This window comes from Plectropomus leopardus, chromosome 14, assembly GCF_026936395.1.
Source record: "Plectropomus leopardus strain MGB_pleo_1.0 chromosome 14, ASM2693639v1, whole genome shotgun sequence".
NCBI lineage: Eukaryota > Metazoa > Chordata > Actinopteri > Perciformes > Serranidae > Plectropomus > Plectropomus leopardus.
The window spans coordinates 22231180-22251820 of record NC_142189.1 but is presented as its reverse complement, the minus strand read 5'-3'; the positions used below and the strand labels follow the sequence as shown (position 1 = coordinate 22251820).

Genomic DNA, 20641 nt, shown 5'->3' with positions numbered 1-20641 from the left:
TGTAATTTGCACTGTGATTTCTTCACCTCAAAGATAGAGTAGTTTTAAGGGGCATTGTTCCTTTAATAAAAATATCACCATATATTTTATGAAAGAATAAACATCAAAATCATGATAAATTATCTAGTGCACTGTTTTTGATATCAAACGTAATTTATGGCAGCATATCCCAGCAACCCAAGAGGAACAAGACATATATTACAGTGAGGTAATAGCCTTTAAATCACAGGAAAACATTCAACCCTAATCTGGCTGCTTGTTGACTTGTTTACAACCTGTATGATTGTCTGAATGCTCTATCTGACTTCAGTGTATCAATGTTGCCTTGTTCCCATACATTGGCAGCTGATGAGAACAATGTTATCATGACAAATAGAAAATAGTGGTCAATGCTACGAAAATAAGACCTAAGTAGTAATAAACTGTAATGACCACAAAATGCCAAACCAATAGAAATATTTCAATAGAGTGAAATGACTTCAGTGCAGATACACTTGCTTGTTGTTGTTTGTTGCAGTGCATCATTTTCTTGATGATTGCAATTCATCAGTGTCATTTAAGTGACAACATTGCATTTAAAATGCTAACAATATTCATAACAAAATTAAGTGCTTGTGATGATATACATTCATACATTTTTTTTTTTTTACTTGAGGCCCAAACGCACTGAAAGCATCTGACACATCTAATGTTTTAAATGTCCAAAGACACAACAAAAAGTCTTATGAGGTGCAGTCAACTGTTTTGATGAAGACCCCCAAAGCTGTTTTTTGCAATCACAGTACCTACTTCGATAATAGGGATAAAAATATAAAGATTTTTCCCCTAGATGACGAGAATTATAAAAAAAATTATTGATAATAATAGTAGCATCAGTCCATTTTCTGCAACTGCTTTTCATGTTCAGAGTTGCGAAGGGGCTGGAGCCTATCCCAGCTGTCATTGGACGAGACGCAGGGCGCATCCTGGACAGGTTGCCAGCCTATTAAAGGGCTGACATGTAGTGACAGACAACTATTTACATCTACGGCCAATTTAGAATCAACAATTCATCTGACCTGCAAGCCTTTGAACTGTGGCAGGAAGCTGGAGAACCCACAGAAAACCTACAGTGACACATGCAAACTTCACACAGAACGGACCAAGCCACCAAGAGGGTTTGAACATGGAACGTTCTTAACCTCTGCACCATCCATAATTATACTTAACCAAAAAAACTGATCAGTTTTACTAAGACAATCTTTCGGTCAACATGGATCTTTTTCTGTCTGTATTATAATTATGTTCCTCAGATACAGAGGTGTCATGTTATCACAGTAAAGGTTTATACAGGTTTTCAGAAGAAACTGAGCATACACAATATACTGCAAATGAACACTGACTACAGTGAGGTGAGCCAGAGAAGCGGACATGCAGCAGAGTGAACAACAGGGACATTATTCAAATAGAAATGTATAGAAAATTAATCTGGGTGCCTGTAATATACGAAATTTCTGCATAAATAGTGAGTGTTTCCTGAAACACTGCTTGTTCTGTGGTGCTGGCATTTCAAATCTGACGCCTGCAGCGCACCATAGGAGCATCAGTTGACACGTGTCAAATGAGGCGCGTCAATTATCACTTTCAGCGTGTTTGCCCCTTTACACATCCCAGTTCTAAAACTTTGGCTGTTTCGTGTAAATTGTGTTATGCAAAGTGTTGAATACCAAGCAGCAAAAAAAGTCCCATTCATTTCCTTTTTACACCTCCGTCTTGATCTACTATCCACGCTTTCCTGCTCCAAAGTGCAAACTGCCCCACAGACACCCTGCCAGCCTATATATAGACTGACAGCCCAATGATGTCACTGAGGGAGTCTGTCCAGCGGGCTGGTGGGGGCGGCAGGGGGTGGAGAGGGTGTGTGTGTGTGTGTGTAGTTGTGGTGGTGTTGGGGTGTGGGGGAGTGATTAATGAGGACTGGAATGTAGAACGTAAACAAACTCGACCTCGCCGTCACCTTTCATTCACAAAACTGGCTCGGCTGACTGACTTTTTTTTTTTTTTTCTCCCCCCCTTAACCACTACCACCCCTTTGGATTATGTCACCCGCTGACACACACAGCCTCTCGTGTGCACACACATCAAACGTCAGCCACATGCCTCTCACACACACACACACTCACACACTTTTTTTCCTCCTCTTGCCTCCTCTGTCATTCTTTTCTCCCTCTAAATGTGGAGCAGAGGGCACTTGAGTTCACGCTTTCCTCCACCTCCCCTCCATCTTCGTAACCCCCTCTGCTTGGTATTATGTATCTGTCTGTCTGCCCGCCTGCTCTTGAGGAATGGTAAACCTCTTAACCTTGGCTAACCCCGCCATTGTTTGCACTCCACGTGTGAGTGCGCGCGCGTCCGTATTCGTCTGAAGCAGGCATATCGCAGGAAGTGAAGAATCCCTAATGCTCGCTGCCCCTTCCTTGCCCCTCTCCTACCTCTGCTCATCATCATGGGATAACCATCTCTCCCTTTCTCTCTCTCTTTTTCTCTTTCTCTCCGTCTCCTATGATGTAGAGGCAGGAGGTATCATTGAATAATTCAGAATTTGCATGAATTTTTAAAGCCTATGTCTTTCTTTTTTTTTCCCGTGGAAACGTGCGGTGCAGGGAAAGGCCACTGAGGCTGTTCCAGAGAAACTCTTCTTACGCTAAATGCTCATTAGGACACTTTCATATTCTCTCTTCCTCCGTCTTTGTCTTCTTTTAGCTGGAACCATCCACACTTTCCCATTAAAACGGCTTCTGGGAATTTGTATCCCCTGGTTTTATCTGGTTGGGGTTTTTTGTGTGTTGGGCTCTTGTTGCTCAGCTCTCTTATAATTTTCTAGTCATCTGAACTGAGAAATTCACAGAAATATGGTGTCATAACAAGAGAGCACACTAACCCAATTTTAACTCCAGCTGGAGTCTCTGTGTGAAGTGATGTATTGTTTTATGGGAGGTCGTTCACAGGCTCCTCACTTTTATTTAGGGGACATAATAGCTCTCACATAATCTGATTTTATAGAAACACTAATAGTAGACATATACACTATAATTTCTTCAAATAGATCTTCGGCCTCCAGCTCTGTATCAACCCCTCATCAAGTCTGTGGCAAACCTTAAGATTGCCAGCTTTAGCTGTTTTTCATCTTCCTAATAGCGATTCTGATAACTGAACTTACATACTGGTCGATACATAGTACCAATACTATTAGTATAATACTATCCAATACTATTTGGTAAAATAAAATTAAAAAAACAGCTGTATACTACTAACCCTGAATGGATGTGAACTGATCTTTATCACTGAGCATGTTTGCTTGCACAGCAGTTTAGTTTTAGCCCTTATTCTGAAAAGACAATATTCCTTCTAAGCTGTTTACATGGCTACTGAAAAATAATAATATTTATCACATCAAAATATAGAACAGTTAGGTCGCTTGTGCCACTTTTCTGCATTATGTTTTTCACAGGGGGCGGACTTGTTTGACCGTATGCACAAAGCCTCCCTCCTTCATTTCCTCAACCACCCTCTTGAAAAGGTTGGTGCAATGATATTTGCACATATCCAAAAACCTCTTAATATCAAAGACTTTCATAAAGTTTAAAAGAATGTTTCCTCTTCTGACCAGAAATGTTGGCTTTTCATTTGGGCATGCATCTCTGCCACCACGCCTTGCAAAGCCATGTGTTGCAAACTCCAGTAAAAACTCTGAAAACTATTCCGAATTGGCTGTATAAATGTCCAAAGAATGCTATTAAATCTGAATAATATCAGCATATTCCACATGTTTTAATTGGAAAACGCTACATTCGGAAAAAGGTCAAATTCAGAATATCTAAATAGAGTATGCCGTTTACATGACTCATTTAAATTCAGAATATTTTCATATTCTGAATAATAGTTGAACAATAGTGTGCATGTGAACGAAGCCACTGTTGTATGAATGGCTTTTTGTTGAATGGTTTTACAAGATTGCTGGTGACAAAATTGGCCACACTGGTGCCACACCTCTACACTTTCCAGTGTCAAATCATTTAAAATTGCAGATATTTGCTGATGTTACACTATTTTGTGGAAATAAGTTCCTTTTCACTGTGCTAAAACAGTAGTTGCCAGTGGCAGCAAAGAAGAATTCATTTCTGGGTCTGTAACTACTTTAAGTGTGTTAATAAATTACGCTGCATCATATCTGTACATAGACTTGCATAATCACCAATACCCGATCCAGCATTTTAGGCAGTGTCAGAGGTATTTACAATACTGGTGTTGATACCAGAATAACTTTATTCCAAATAAAGAGCTGTTGTGCGACTGCTCCTGTGGACAATTCCCCCTGTGAAATCCTTCCCTTCTCTTCATCCTTACCTCCTGCCTTCTTTCCCTCCTCCTCTTCCTTCTTTAAGCAGTCCCTCCGTACTCATCTTCCCTGCCCTCGCACAGGCTGTTTGCTCGAGCTCACTTCTCATGTAGGGTAACACTTAGTGCTTTGGCCTTAAGTCCAAAGTTATCTCTCTAATACAGCACTTTGCTGCAGCGAAAAGCCCCACTATGGCCGCTCTTACTCAAACCAGCTTCAAGATCATATCTGAAGACGGGTGAGCCCCACGGTCTTCATGTGTTACAGTTTTTTTGCTGTGAATTTGGAATCGTGTCTAGCTAGAATGATAATAAAAAGGATACTTGTGTCTTCTAGCTAATTCCGGCGGCTCCCTCCAAGGCCCCCAGACGCCACAGTCCTCGGGCAGCAGCTCTACAGCGGAGGCAGCGGGAGATCTGAAACCCCCCACACCTGCCACCACCCCTCTGGGACAGGTCACACCGCTGCCCCCTAACAGGTACCACACACACATACTGCACTACTAACACTGCTCCTGCTTCATGTGATGCTGCTGCTTTTTTTTTTAAATACTGCACTACTATTACTATTATTACTATTACTGCTTCTGCCGTTCTTGCTAAAAACAGTAGTAGTCTCATATTTTCTATGATCAATTTTGTCGATTCTGTGAAACGATTTGCAGTAGGATATTCATTTCATTCAGCACAAATTGTTCCTTGTGTATTAACAAGGGTTTTATGTTCATATATGCGATAAAGCTACGGTAGTGTAATGAAGCAGGTTTTAATTAACCTTAATCCTAACACCTGGATCAACATCAGTTTTCTTCACCAGCGTTTAAACCCCTGAAACATGAAAAAACTTGTTTCATTTTCCATTAGATAATATCAAAAACATGTCAAAAAATGTCAAGAAAACTCTATTTACAATTCTCTAAGTTATATATTTAAAATCATGTAACAGGAAAAAATACATATTAATTCTTATTTAGAACCCTCTTTAGGGGTCATTTGCTTTTCCTTTTTCTATTTTTTCCCTTATTTTTCAGGTAATTTTCTTGTGACGTTTTTTTGGCCATTTCCTGCTCGTCACTATCCCATGTTTTTGACAGAAATCAAACCGATTTGTTCAGGCATCAGAGGGTTAAAAGGCAAAGCTCTTTGTGTGCACCATTATGTTCAGACACATTTTTAAAGCGATTTAGCTGAGATTGAAGACAAAATCTGTATTGTGTGGTGTCGCTTTTTACATGATGTTTTGAAGGCTTTTACTTTTTTTGGATAATGTCCTTCATTTCTGCTGATTACTTGTTGTGTGATTATAAAGGATGGGGGCCTTTTTTGTGGCAGATTTTATTTGCAGGCTGGGAGAGAAGACACAGTTCTTTGTTTGCTTTGTCTGTGATATTATGTGTGAGAAGTTGTATTCTTAACAAGTGGTCTTTTTATCATTGCAGTTGAGTATTTGGTGTCTTTTAAGCTCATGTTGGCAGGCCACTTGTACATGCATGACACAAATCAAATGAAAACACACACAGTGGTGGAAAGTAGCAATATAGATTTATCCAAGTACTGTGCTTAAGTTTTTTGAGATGCTTGTACTTTAATTTAGTATTTCTATTTAGTGATACTTCACTCCACTACATTTACTGGATAGCTGCTTTTAAGATCAGCACTTTACATACACACATATTATCAGTTTATAAAATATGATACGCTGCATTGATTTCACTGCGTAACAGTACAAGTCGTTAAAAAGCGCTTTACTTTTTACCAGATGAAACATAAAGTGCTGCATATAGGCTTACAGTAATGCGTCTGTAATAATAATCCAATACTATCTCACTGACCAGTGTCATTTTGCACCAGGACGTTTAATACATTAAGTGCATTTTGTGCCTAGTACTTTTTTTATTTTAAGTTATTTGAATGCAACAGTAACAACAGCTACTGTTTAAGTACATCTTCCACCACCTTTGATTTTACTACTAATTTGACTATTTGGCTATATTCTTACACTATCTGAAGTATTTCACATCTAAATGAAACATCCATCATTTAAACAAATAAAAAAATGACAACACAAAATTATCTTTTTCAAAATAAAAGCATAGAATCCCTTCGCAGCACACATCATATCCATATGAGTGTGTGTGATCCATGGTCTCCACCTCCTCTCTCAAACACTTTCTCCACTCTCTCTCCTCCCTGTCTCTCCATCCCTGTTTGTCTGGTCCAGGAGCAGCGTGAGCGTACAGGACCCCTTCTCGGAGGTGAGCGACCCGGCCTTCCAGAAGCGCGCTACCTCCCTCCCCCCCTCAGCTCCGTACCAGCAGGGCCTCAGCATGCCTGACATGATGATGAGGATGCAGTACGACACCAAGGACCCCTTCGCCGGGATGAGGAAGAGTGAGTGAGGCACCTGCTGTGACACCCTTTCACCTAAACACCAAGCCCTACACCTAAAGCGTATATAAAGATGGACGGCATGACAGCTCCCCGAAAGTGAAGCCAAAGCATATTGAGCGGCCCCTGGTGGCTGGCTGCAGTATAGACCATAAACTCCGCCCCCTCCATGATAGCGGCTGAGACGAACTGAAAACTTAAAGTGCACCTCAGTAACATTTTGGAGGATGGTTTCTTTCATTTTAGGTTGTTATCACCCTGCTGTTTGTTCAAGTGTTTGCTCATCTGATAAGTTTAGTTTCATCAGTTTTTAATGTGGAAAAAAAAGATGTGTGAAAAAAATAGAGGTCCACACACTGGGGAGCACCCCTTAAAGGATTTTATTCAGCGAAAATAAGTGATGCTTCGAGCTAAAAACCGCTCTTCCTCAGACTTAAGTTTTTTAACTTGAAACGTCACATATTTTCGCGGATAAAATTCTTTAAGGGGAGCTCCCCAGTATACGAACCTTTATTTTTTTCACATTTTGGTTTATCTTGCATCCAGCACTCACTACAGGATGTGCGTATCTTTTTGAATCTCTTTGAAAAAAAGGATGTGTGACATGATCGAAAGCTGTCTGTGCCACTCAACATGTGCCAATTGATCGGACGGGTGTGTCGGCAGGAACACGATACCACAGCTTCACTTCCCTATTGCTTCTGCACAGACTTTGGCTCCAAATGACGTCACATGCGCAAGATGGTAGCGCCCGTATCTGGGATATTTTGGCTTCATTTTTGTACAGTGGGATGAAGTGGAGTCTTGTTGTCCATCTTTATATACAGTCATTGCCCTAGACACATTTCCCTAGTTTCACAGAAAATTTTGAGACTCACAGGAATCAACTATTTTGTATTATCATAAAAACTTTAAATGATTTAAATTTCAAACTTCATCATAAAACTTTACATAAACTTACATGGCACTTTGTCAAAATGACTCATGTATCCCAAGGCCATTGTTCTTTCGTCTGACGCGTTGGTCTAATTCATTGTCTTGTCAGGACAGATGTGTGTGTGTTTTACCACCAGAACTATGAAAGGAGATGAGAACTGTTTGTTACGCCACACATCCCTTTATCGAAAAAAAACGCACCGGTGCGTCTGATGTTCTTGTAGCTTAGCCTTCGTCTCATCCTAACTTTGTTCGTCCTTTTCATCCTCCTCGCTCTCAACCTTTCATCCTTTCCATCCTGCTGAGAAGCACCTGTTTTGACCAACTCGTGCGGTTTAGTTTTCAGAACAAACAGTAGTTTTAGAAAGGATGGCGGCTCCTCTGAAGGCTGGAGAGAATGGAGTCTGAATGAATAATATGGTGGATGTTAGCTGCATAACAACAGTTGCAGCCCCAGAACAATAGGTTTAATCACCAAGAGTGGTGAATATTCAAAGAGAAATGCTGCCACCTGGTGCTCAACAGAAAATACGTTTCATGCATATGAAAGAAACGTTAAGCCTCTGTTGCATGGTTGCAGGGAATCATAGTAAGTTGCTTGTTAAAATATTTTTTTTTTTCTTTTCCATTTCGTTCATGATAATATTAGATAATTTATCATGCCTTTACCTTATTTGCTTTCTTTCTTTACAGTGGCAGGAGCCGATCCCTACATACCAGGCCAGATGCCCGGTGGGGGCATGCAGGACATGTATGGTCGACCCCCGTCAGCCTTGAGCATGAGCCAGAGGTCGCAATATCCATACGGGCCTGGCTACGACAGGAGGTAGGCACACAAGTCAGAGCAGAGGAAGGTGAACCTGTAACATCTCTTTATTTCTTTGAATTTTCCCTAACATGAGCCCTGTAGTGTGGAATTTAAAAAATGTAAAACATTCAAAAGGTCCTTTCCAACCTTTATTAAGATTTGGATACCCTTTTTGGATTGTTTTCATTTGCTACAAGAACCCCTTGATAAAGAGTAGATTGGTACCAATAAACGTTTCATTACAGTAGAAAGCCGTTTTGCTTTGTCATTTTGTTTATCTATTTATTTAAATATATTTTATATATATATACGTATATATTTTCCCCTCTCTTTCTGCTTTTGTTTGAGCAATTTGTACAATTATTTGATGAAGTTGTGCTGTTTTCCCTCCTTCACCTGGATGTATTTTGTAACCTGTAGTCCTGTGGGTGGGTGAGCAGGCTGGCAGGGAAGGAACGGTCGGGGGGACGAATGATTGAAATGGAGACAAATATACATGATTTGTACCCTTTTCTGTGGCATACAGACACTGAAAATCAATAACACATATTTACAAAAAAAAAGAAACGAAAAGAACAATTAACAAATATAACATGTTTTTAAAAGCAATTAATTGGAGGCATAGAGATGGTAGAACAAAGAGGGGAACAGGCACAGTAAGACGATACAAGATATGTAGGTTGCTTTTGATAAAGTGACTTTGTTTTCTGTATTGAAGTCTTGTCTTTGTTTTATAATGTGTGTATTTGTTTCTTGTTTTGTCCTAATTCATGTTTAATTTGATCAAGGTGTGTGTGGTGAATATTGGGGCAGAAACTGGTAATATTCATGTTTAGAATTGGGGGGGGTAAATAAAATTGGAGAAAAAAGACGGTAGAACTTGATAAGTATTCACTTCCTTCTTCTCCTTTTTGGACATGAAATACTTATGTTGTTTACTGAATATTTCCAATGATTTTATTTTATTCTCCCATTTTATTTGGCATGTTTGAAAAAAATCTAAACTTAAACTAACTAAATTAAAACAAAACTATTTAGTATATCTGCTTATTATGGGCAGCACAGGAGATACATTCTAAATAGAGGTTTACAGTAGAAATTGTGTCAGTGATGATGACTTTCCTGTTGTTTGATCCTCAGGCCGGACCATGTCATGGGGATGGAGGGGAACATGGGTCCCCCTGGGAGTCAGAACAACATGGGACCTTCTAACAGCGAGGGCAGCATGTACTCTCCCAGTAGATACCCGTCACAGCAGAGGTCAGCACCTGTGTGCGGCATAGCATTATCATTTTTATCTTTCCAAAAATTCTAATCATATTTAACCAGCGGGTGACATATTCCTCTTTCGTACTGTTTTCTGTTTCAGACATGATGGCTACAGTCAGCAGTATCCCAGCATGCCATATGGGATGCATCCATCTGGGATGTACCCGCAGCAACAGGTAAGATAGCTCATTTGTAAGTAGTAAACAGAGGATTTCATTGTTCACTGTGACTTCATGTATTGATGACACACAGTATAACATATTTCTTCCAAAAAGACATTGTAGCGCATTGGGCTTAATTATAACCGTAAATAATTTTCCATGCCTGGGATTTAAGTCATCATTCAAAGAAAAATACATTTTCTCAGTTTTTTTTATCCTGTGTCTCTGTGTTAATTTTTTAATTTATTTCTTAATATATATGTCAAAAATCACTATCAGAGTACTTTTACATCAACATCTCTGTCTTTATTGCTAGAAAATTGTTTCCAGTATTTGGTGACTCATCCTGCACTAAAGGGGTGTTAGCAAAAGTTCATCCAATCAAATGAGACAACTAGCTAGTGTGTTTGGATATCAGTGGACAAAACCTTTGTTTTCTCTGGTATAGCTCTGCATTGCGCTAAACTCGCTCTGCACTAAGCCTTCCCAATCTTTAGCGCTCCAATCAAATGCAAAGGATTTCATTTAAACCCCTCTTGTAAGAGTACATTGCTCAGATATTCCATTTTATTTGGAAATACGTCACAGTGCAGAAGCTAAAGATGCTCTGACTTCAGTTCATTGGTATCTAAAAAATATGGAAAAGTTGCTGTTACTATTATTATTAGTATTAGTAATAGTAGTAGCAGTTGTATTGTATACCACCACTGTAGCTGTAGAAGGATGAGAATATATTCTCTATGGTTGTGTGTTTTTACTATCTACACTCTTGCATCAGCAGGGCTACAAACGACCGATGGACGGCATGTATGGCCCCCCGCCCAAGAGACACGAGAGCGACATGTACGCCATGCAGTATGCCAACCAGCAGCCGGAAATGTACAACCACTACGGTGGTGGGTACTCGGGCCCTGAACACAGACCCATCCAGGGACAGTTCCCCTACCCTTACCCCCGCGACCGCATGGCCCCCTCCGGTCAGAGCCAGCACAGTATGATGGGCGGGGGACCCACTCCTAACCATGCCACCGACGGCCCCAACATGTGGCCATCCAGGACAGATCTCGGCTACCCCTACCCCAACAGACAGGGGCCGCCGTCACAAATGCCGCCTTACGGCTCAATCGGTAGAGATGACATGGACGGGCGGCCGGGGCAGGAGCAGTGGCACCGTCAGTCTCCCTACATGTCATCATCAGGCGGCATGGCTCCACTGTCTTCACGCCAGCCGTCTTCTTATTCCAACTCCCAATCCATGGCCAACCACCTGCCCAGAGCGCCCAGCCCGGGGGCCTTCCAGCGCTCCATGGACTCAAGGATGTCGCCCAGCAAAGCACCGTTCATGTCACCCATGAAGATGCCAAAGCCTGGGATGGCCATGATGGGCTCACAGGGAGGTGGACCCCTGGGTCACTTTCCTCCCAACCTGCGGCGGGACCTCAACTACCCCCCAGGATCAGTGGAGGCCAGCATGCCGATTCTCAAGCCTCGACGCAAGCTCACCTCCAAGGACACTGGTGAGACGGAGTGGTATTATTACTGTTTTCACTCAGGCTGTGAGGTTGATACAAGGTTCTTGAGGCGCTTGAAGTACTTGAAGAACAGAATGATGAATTATTTTATAAAATGTATTAGATAATTATTTTAAACTAACCATTTTAAACTGTGTTAGCGCCAATCGATGGCAAACCCCAGTAACTGGTCAGCACCAGGATGTTTTTCCTAGCCTGCAAAACACTCACACTGGAGCAACGTCAGCCATTAGTACGAGTTTTGAGCTGTAATTCAGCAGAAAATCAGCAGCAGTTAATTAATAGAAATTGATTTTAGACTCTGGTGGCATGTATTTGCTCCATGTACAAATTTGCACAATTTTCTAGCGACAGATGGTTGTTGAGGAAACAATTTCATCCTTGAAAATAAAACTGAGTGCTTGTAAAAGCACTTGGAGGTCCTTAAATTTGACTTGCCGCTTCTAGTTGTGCATTTAGCTTGAAAATTTGTGGATTCTTAAAATAAAGACACAATTTCATCACATGGCTAAACCTAATTTCCAGGTACAGTGAGCCCAACATGAGGTAAATTTTATGAAAGGAATTATAACGATCTAATCCGTTCAGTGTCCTCTTTTATCATTTGGACCGTTGTCTGATCACCATTTTTTTTCATCCTGGTTCCAAAAATCCTGCTGTGTTAACCCCAGGAACGCCTGAGGCCTGGCGCGTGATGATGTCTCTGAAGTCTGGCCTGCTGGCAGAGAGCACATGGGCTCTAGACACCATCAACATCCTGCTGTACGACGACAGCACCGTGGGCTCCTTTAACCTCTCCCAGGTAAAACCAATTTCATGTCGACACCTCACTTCTGACTGACAGAACGGATTCATTTAGCCTGCTGGAGCACGCTGTGACGGCATGACACAGTGTGTCTCTTTAGACCTGATCTTCCAGGTTAACCTTTTCTATTGTAGTAAAGATCCATAAAACTCAATTTGTTTGTCTATTTAGATCTCCATTAGCTTATGCATTGCAGATATTTTTCCTGGGGTCTACACAGTGACATGATGACAATATAAAAATAAACATTCACATTACAACATACTATACTCACCATTTCATCACTTGTTAGTCTAATCTAAATGATTCAAGACAATTTGAAAAAAAGCTAGATTTCCTTTGCTTGAATTGTTGTTATCTCTGTCTGACCAGCTGCCTGGATTCCTTGAGCTGATTGTGGAGTACTTCCGCCGTTACCTGATTGAGATCTTCGGCATCCTGGAGGAGTTTGAGGTGGGTACCATGGCTCATAAAAGTCTTTTGGAGCCTGCTGCTAACCACAAAGAAGAAGCCGCCCCCAATCAAGAAATAGACTGTACCACTCAGCCTGAAGCTGAGTTAGCTCCGGCAACAGAGACGCAGGCAGATCAAGCAGGAGGCGTCACGGAGGAGGCTCTACCAGTTGCTGCGGAGCTGGAGTCATCTGAGGTGAACGGTGAGAAGGAGGAGTCTGAGGTGAGCATCAAGAAGGAGGACAAGGATGAAGAGGACAAGGAGACAGAGGGAAAAGAAGAAGAAGAAAAGAGTGAAAAAGGAGCAGAGAGTAAAAAGGAGAGTGATGACCCGCCTGTCGCAGAGCTCAAACCTAAACCGAAACAAGCCAGTAAATACGATAAGCTCCCCATCAAGATTGTCCACAAAGACGACCTGATGGAAGACATGACAGAGCACTTAGGTTACGTCACTGAATTCACCAGCGGGTTGCTGCACTGGCAGGCAGGTGGAGGCGATTCAACCGCACACATTCAGACAAAGTTTGAACCCCGGAGTGAACCACCGGTCAGGGCAGATGTAAAGACGAGAAAAGATGAGGAAAACAAGGTGGACGATGGGAAGAAACACCCACTGAAACATATCACTGCTACTATCGATGATGTTCTGTGTGCTCGGGTTGACGCCCTTTCGTACGCACACCCTGCACGCTCCTTGCCATCCTATCCCTTCAGGGTGCATCAGGATGGCGAGCAGGACTACATCACCTTGCTGGAAGACGAGCCTCGCTGCCTGGACGAGGCTCCGCTCTCCACAACCTCTGCCTGGCAGGACACGCTGGCCAAGCGGTGCCTCTGCGTCTCAAACATCGTTCGGAGCTTGTCCTTTATCCCCGGGAATGACTCGGACATGTCGCGCCACCCTGCTCTGGTTCTCCTTCTGGGCAGGCTGCTTTTACTGCACCACCAGCACCCGGAGAGGAACAGGTCGCCCCCTAGCTACCAGAGAGACGAGCAGCAGGAGCAGGGGCTGTCGAATAGCAAAGAGGAGTGGTGGTGGGAGTGTCTGAGTCTGCTCAGGGAAAACGCCATGGTTACTCTGGCTAACATCTCGGGTCAGCTGGATCTCTCCACCTATCCGGACACCATCTGCCTCCCCCTCTTGGATGGCCTTCTCCACTGGATGGTGTGTCCTTCAGCTGAAGCCCAGGACCCCTTCCCATCAGCAGCATCCCACTCCCAGCTCACCCCCCAGCGACTGGTGCTGGAGTGCCTCTGCAAGCTGAGCATTCAGGGCGGCAACGTCGACCTCCTGCTGGCTACTCCGCCTTTCAGCCGACAGGAGAAACTCTTCACGGTCCTGGTCCGCTACGTGGGTCAGAGGAAGACGCAGGTGTACAGGGAGATGGCGGTGGCTGTGCTCTCCCACCTGGCACAAGGAGACCCCACAGCTGCGCGTGCCATCGCAATGCAGAAGAGCAGCGTGGGCAATCTGGTAGGCTTCTTGGAGGACGGTGTTAGCATGGCACAGTACCAGCAGAACCCTCACAGCTTGCTGCACATGGGGCACCCTCCCATGGACCCGCCGAGCATAAACATGATGTGCAGAGCAGCTAAAGGTCTGTTGGCGATGGCGAAAGTGGAGGAGAACAAGACAGAGTTTGTGCTGTACGAAAGCAGATTATTAGACATCTCCATTTCCTCGGTGCTCAACGCGGGGGTGGTGGGTATTATTTGCCAAGTTCTCTTCCACTTAGGGAAATTATGACAGGAGGAGAGGCGGGACTCACACGGCAGGCGCTGAGGCGGACAAGATACTTCTGTGGTTTTCTATTTTTATTTATCAAAATGACAGAAAATGTTTGTTTTTTTTAAAGAAATATCCACATAAACAAAATATCTCTATATATGTATAACCCTGTTTAAAAAAAACAAAGGTGGGTTTGGGATTTGAAAGCTCATTTTAATACAAATATTTAATACCTGCTGGTGTTGGATTGCTACTTTCATTTGGCATTTGTTTTTCGTTTGTTTACTTTTTCAGCCAAAGCTGCCACCAGATGTTGGTGCTGAATTAAGTGGTTCCTTTTGAGTGGTGGAGATGTTTTTCAGTTTTTATAAATGCTAATATACTCATCAACATTTTGTTAATGGAGAGTATTTATTTAAAATGTGACACTGTACAGTAGTTTGAACTTTTTTGCCAACAGTGGGGGGAAAAAAAACACTGACTTTTCAAATTGAAATGTATATGTTTCCATCGCTGGAAGATAAATTGTGCAATAGGACTCGAGAGCAAGTTGTCCCTTTTTTTTTTTTTTTTTTTTAGAACAAGAAGGTGTAAATCTTTAATGACACCTGCAGTGTGTGCTTTAGGCCATGAGGAGGCAGCATTGCACCAGCTAATCAACATGAGAGGAGAGCATCTGTCAGAAGAAGTGTCTAATTTATCAATCATAGCCTCAACAACTTTCGCAGATGAACTTTGTGTTTCCTAAGCACTTGTGTTATGTCTGTATTTTTTCATCACTGTGTATATAAACCGTTGTACAATGGACGCACATGATTCTTTCAGTCTCAGTCAAGCATAGCAAGAGACTTTCCGACTATTATAACAAATGCTTTTATTGTTGGTAAATTTGTTATTGTTATTATACATATTTTGTTAATGGGGTCAAATATTTGAACATGGCAGATGTAACTGGTGTTTCAATGTAAAAATTCCTGTATGCATTGTATTATAGCTGAGAAAACAATCGCTTTGGTAATCAAACGTGGAAGTGCCAGGGTGAGAGGATATCTAGGCGAGGTTACATGAGAAAACTGAACACATTTCTGTTCGTTACTGTCCTCCATTCATGTCAATGGGCATATTTTTGAATCGAGATAATGCTCCAAAAGAAACGCGTGAAAAGAACCTTCAAAAATGTCCTGAAAGCTCATTGTAAAATTTGCCTTTTTTGTATGACTCCATGTCTCTCTTTTATTCAGTATACACATTTATACTCTGTGCTGCACATGTCACAAATAAATGTACGATGAACATCGTTAAGCACCGGAGACGTCGCATTATGTCCAGACAATCTTAGGCCAATAAAACAAACATCAACTGCTTACATGGACTGCCTTTTATTGATTTCATTCAAAATAAATACATCACAGTCACAACGGACTTACCCGGCCTTTTAATTAAATCATCTGTGACTGAAATTCTGCAAGACAAGATGATAAGATGATCTGATAGTTTTTTTATCTGATCGCATAACTAGCTTGACTTCAAAATTTTGTCTTAAATGTGTAAGATTTAGAGGGATTTTGGGACGTGCAGTAGTGAGAATTGCAGATTACAACCAGCTGAAACTTCTCCTGGTTAGAAGTCCTTCAGTGTTAATCGTTCAGGAAGTTTTTTTCAGGAGTTGAGTCATCTGCAGCGGTCTCTTCCTCTCCAGTAACACTTTAAAAATTCTGTGTTTCCAGCGCTGCTCGTCACAAAGGGGCTGCTAACTACGGTGGCAGAGGCAAGTTTTTAGTGAAAAGGCTAGTCCCTTCTGCACAGTCAGCCATGTACTGACTGTAATATATGGCTGTTCCAGCTCACAAACTTTTGAATAAAACCATTTGAAAAGGACAGACAGATGAGACACTGACTCTTTCCCATAGATGATTTTGCATTATCATTTAAGGCGTTGATAAAGGTGAAGCTGTTTGCATTTTAGACCAGAGAAGTGATACTGCAGCAGCTCTTTGACCATGCTTGTATTGTGAAACTTGGCAACCCCCCCACCACCACCACACACACACACACACACACACACACACACACACACACACACACACACACACACACACACACACACAGACACACACACACACACACCCCACCCCCAGATTCACTCGCAGGCGGAGCAAATAGCCACTCAGGGACACAAGTTTGATGAGAGAAAAAGAATTTATGGTGGGGTTAATAGTTAAAGATAAGTTTCTACTTTTATTGTGTCCAGGACCAACTCATTCATAGAGCCACTCAGTCAGTTTGTTGATGACATTGTGTCACTCCTGCTATTAATAGTAGTCTCACCATCATGGATGAATGTAAATCAGACTAACACGTATTGACCAAGAAGATACTCAAAATGAATACTAAAAGACCGCAAAGAGATGCAAAACAACTGCAAAGAGACGAACTCTAACTACAAAAAAGGCAAACAACAACAGAAAAGATACCATATTACCTCAAAGAGACACAAAATGACTACAGACAGAGATACAAAATTATCTGAGCAAGACACAGAACAACCAAAAAAAGCTCATTAATTATTAGGGACACGAAATGGCCAAAAAGGCACAATTAACACAAAGAGACACAAAATGACTCTATAAAGGTGCAAAACAATCAAACAAAAGACAAAGCAACACCAAAAAAGGGAACAAAATGACTACAAAGAGATACAAAACAACCAAAAAGATGCAAATTAAACATAAAAAGGGGCAAAACCACCCAATCTGTGTATCCGCCTGTGCTCACCATAATCATGTTTATTAAATCCCTTTAAACTCTGAAATAAGGGCATCAAATTCATGCCTTCTCCAACTTTGTACAATATATGGGCAGCTTTCAGAAGGAATGCAAAAAGGATTTGGTTAACCCATTTACTGGTGGCCTGATACTGCTATATTAATAATGGGGTTTTTCTGTTGTCGTATAAGTACAAGGAAAAACTATGTATTATGAATACTTATTGTACTCACAAAACTCCAGCTGCAGTTTTCATAATCCCCTGATTAAAATAGAGGCCACTGACCTTTCTACCACCATTCTGAGCACGTGCAGTAAGAGGTTTCTCCTCACAACCTCGTACCATCCCAGCCCTTAAGGCACATGTATTCTTGTATTCAGGAAGGACATCACCTAAAATTTCAGAGAGGCTCCTGTGACGAAGTGAAGGATGTTTGTTACTAGGCCCATTGATTAAAACTGCATGTCTTGTCTTGCACCGTTGACCTGTATCTAACAAAAGTAAAGAGCACGTACGGACGAGCGTCATTTTCACAGGAGACATTTTAACATGTCATCGTGGAAAAGGCACAGGGGTTTTAAATATCATTAAAGATAGATCTGTTCTATTCAAGTGTCCTAGTACGCCATGAGAGTGTGACATTAATCAATGTGAACAACATCAGGACCCTGATACTGAGGCAGCGAAATGGAATTCAGCCATCATTAATTGTATTATTTACACCTGTGCTTTTTCTACTGTGACGTGTCAAATGTCATGAAAAATGTTTACGGTGAAAAAGACATATTGCTCCCATGAGAAGCATAGCTAGATAGACAGATAGGCAGATAGAAAGGTAAGTACATAATGGTAAACTGACACGTTTTAGCTCATGTTTTCTCTGTATATAGTTCTGTGTTGTTGAATCCACATTCTACTTAAGAGTGTAAGATGTTTTTGTGTGTCCCTGGTCATAAAATACTGCCACTTTGTCAGTGATTTCAGTGTAAAATACCAAAACCAAATGTCACCGTTTGCAGCAGTTGCACCAGACAGCACCTAACAAAGCAGTATGATGACAGTCGGACGGCGTCAGTTGATAACATGGCCGGTGACGATGTAATAATAAAGAGCATTAAGGTCCCTGTTTGGTGGGCAGGAGGGACTGGTGGCTTCCCAGAATGTCAACAGCAGACACAGTAGGATACCTAGAGTGTAATATGTGGATGCGAAAGTCCACTGACAAAGCAGTGATATGCGACAACATGGGATGACAGCGTGTTGCAGCGTATGAGATCATGTTATTTCCCTCCCTGCTGTCGAAGAAAGAGCATTGATTCCTCCACACGTTACAAAGGCTTTCTGCATGTTAATCTATTGCAAGTTTTGACCTGCTTTTACACTGTGGTGAATTTAAGACTTCCTGGAGACAAGGTCTTGCTTCTTTATGTAGTGTTTTTGTCCTTTTCCCCCTTTTCATTCATAAAGCAGTGGTGGATGAAGTGCCTAAAAGCCATACATGAGTAAAAGCACAGATATCTTTCCAGAAAATGACTTTGGTAGAAGTTAAAGTTAGCTATCAGAATATTACTTGAGTAAAATTTTTGAAGTATGTGATACTTTCTGCACTTAAGTATCAAAAGTAAATGGAATATTTATATTATATCTAGTAAGTAAAAAAGACGCATAGGGGAAATGTGGAGTAAAAAGTATACATTTTATCTAAAAAATGTTGTGCAGGACATGTTCAAGTTGACAGAAATATAAAAACCCAAGTTAAATATTGATACTCCCGAAAAATACTTAAGTATTATAGCAAAGTATTATTACTTTGTAACACTGTTCCACTTTTAAACCCCATGACTAGATTTTGTTTGGCCTTCAACTGCAGCCTCTTCAATATTTTAGAAATATTGCTTGCACTACGAATCTACTACTACTAAGAGATTTCCCATTATCAAATCAAAGATGATATTATTATGATGAATCAGCGCACTTGTAGTTTCATATTTATGGTTCAAACTGTTTTTAGAATTTAATTTCCATTCTTGTGTTTCTTATTATTATTGTATTTCTTATTTAAACCTACTGTTTGCTGTTCTCCCCGGCTCGCGGGTCTCTCTTTTAATGAAGGTATGAATGTTGTTTCGAGTATAAACAGACATCAGGGAGGAATTTCTTTCAAACGACGTAAACATGAGACAATCTCTATTCTGCAGTCAACTATACTGCCTCTGACTTGTGTGCGTTTTCTAGCATCAGTTCAGTTAGAAAGAAAGAAAAACACAACTGCCGACAACCCATTTTATTATCATCTAGTGTGACACATCAAAGGCTGCCTTTAATGTGGATGAGTCTGACAGCACAGCTACTCTCCATTATTCTCCTACTTTCTATTTATTTTGTCTTTGAATAGAGTATCTAGAATGATTTCCTCTTCAGTTGGAATTGAAAGCATTTTTTTCCTCCATTCCTTTGCCAAGTCCTATTTTAAGCTGCCTTAAATAATAGCATTCCTGAGGTTGACAACAGGCTGAATCTCAAAGTATGATTGTAAGCTGTGCTGCTTGGCTGCAGAGAGGCTCGATCACTCATCTTCATCTTGTTAAAATGTTACTGACACCTTAAAGCTAATTACAGCAGCTTAGAAGGTGGTTAACAGCCTGATTGGTTTCCAACTCAAGCATGTTTCTGCGGAGGAAGAAATGATTCATACTCTCTCGGGTAACTCTTGGCGTCATAACCCTTTGAAATCTGAAAAATTGGCTTGATTTCTTTAAAAAAACATGGGAAGAGGTCAATGAGCAAAGTAAAAAAAAAATGACCCAACAATTAGAAAGAAAATGACCTAAAATTGGTTCAAAATGAAACAAAATAAAAGGAAAGGAAACTAAACTAAACTAACAAAATAATTAAAAAGAAAGTGAAAAAATGCAAACAAGGCAAACAAGACAATGAAAATGTGCTTTAAAAAGTTTTATTTTAAATACATAATTATGACAGTCAAATATTGTTTATCCCTGGCTTTTTTTCATTTGTCCTTAGACATTTTTTACTAGCTGTTTGTTGGGGGTTTTTTTTAAGAAAAAAATAATTCTCTAAATCTACTAATTTCTTGCAATTTGTGAAACATTTCGAAACAAAACAAACAAATAAAGAGAAAGTTTGGGAAAAAGATTTAGAAAAAGTGCTTTAAAAATTATGATAATTCTGTAACGTAATTTTAAAGTTTGTATGGAAAGTGAGTTTGTTGTACTTTTTTGGTGATGGAGGATGCGTTTCACGTAGGCAGCCAGCCGCAGGAGAAAACCTCCCACACTCCTGTGCCTCTGAGAAGCTGAGTCATCGAGCTCTGAAAGGATGGATGTGGTGGCTGAGAGGAAGCCAGGCCCATCATTGGCTACCGCTGGCCTGGGTACCCTGCCCTGCTGCCTCTCA

The 20641-nt window shown here is 41.1% G+C and overlaps 1 protein-coding gene across 4 annotated transcripts in view; it reads left to right on the top strand.

The window, feature by feature from the left end:
* LOC121953429 (AT-rich interactive domain-containing protein 1B-like) overlaps window positions 1-15823 on the top strand; it is a 211047-nt gene extending 195224 nt beyond the window's left edge. For 3 of the 4 annotated variants that reach the window (XM_042500525.2, XM_042500523.2, XM_042500527.2), the window contains 8 exons: window positions 4715-4856; window positions 6599-6768; window positions 8395-8527; window positions 9650-9769; window positions 9879-9954; window positions 10718-11456; window positions 12143-12273; window positions 12649-15823. In XM_042500525.2, the coding sequence (XP_042356459.2) occupies window positions 4715-4856; window positions 6599-6768; window positions 8395-8527; window positions 9650-9769; window positions 9879-9954; window positions 10718-11456; window positions 12143-12273; window positions 12649-14475 (3338 nt within the window). In that variant the 3' untranslated portion in view covers window positions 14476-15823. The remainder of the gene's footprint in view (window positions 1-4714; window positions 4857-6598; window positions 6769-8394; window positions 8528-9649; window positions 9770-9878; window positions 9955-10717; window positions 11457-12142; window positions 12274-12648) is intronic. The other variant, XM_042500524.2, reaches the window with a different exon arrangement.
* The last annotated feature ends 4818 nt before the right edge of the window (window positions 15824-20641 follow it).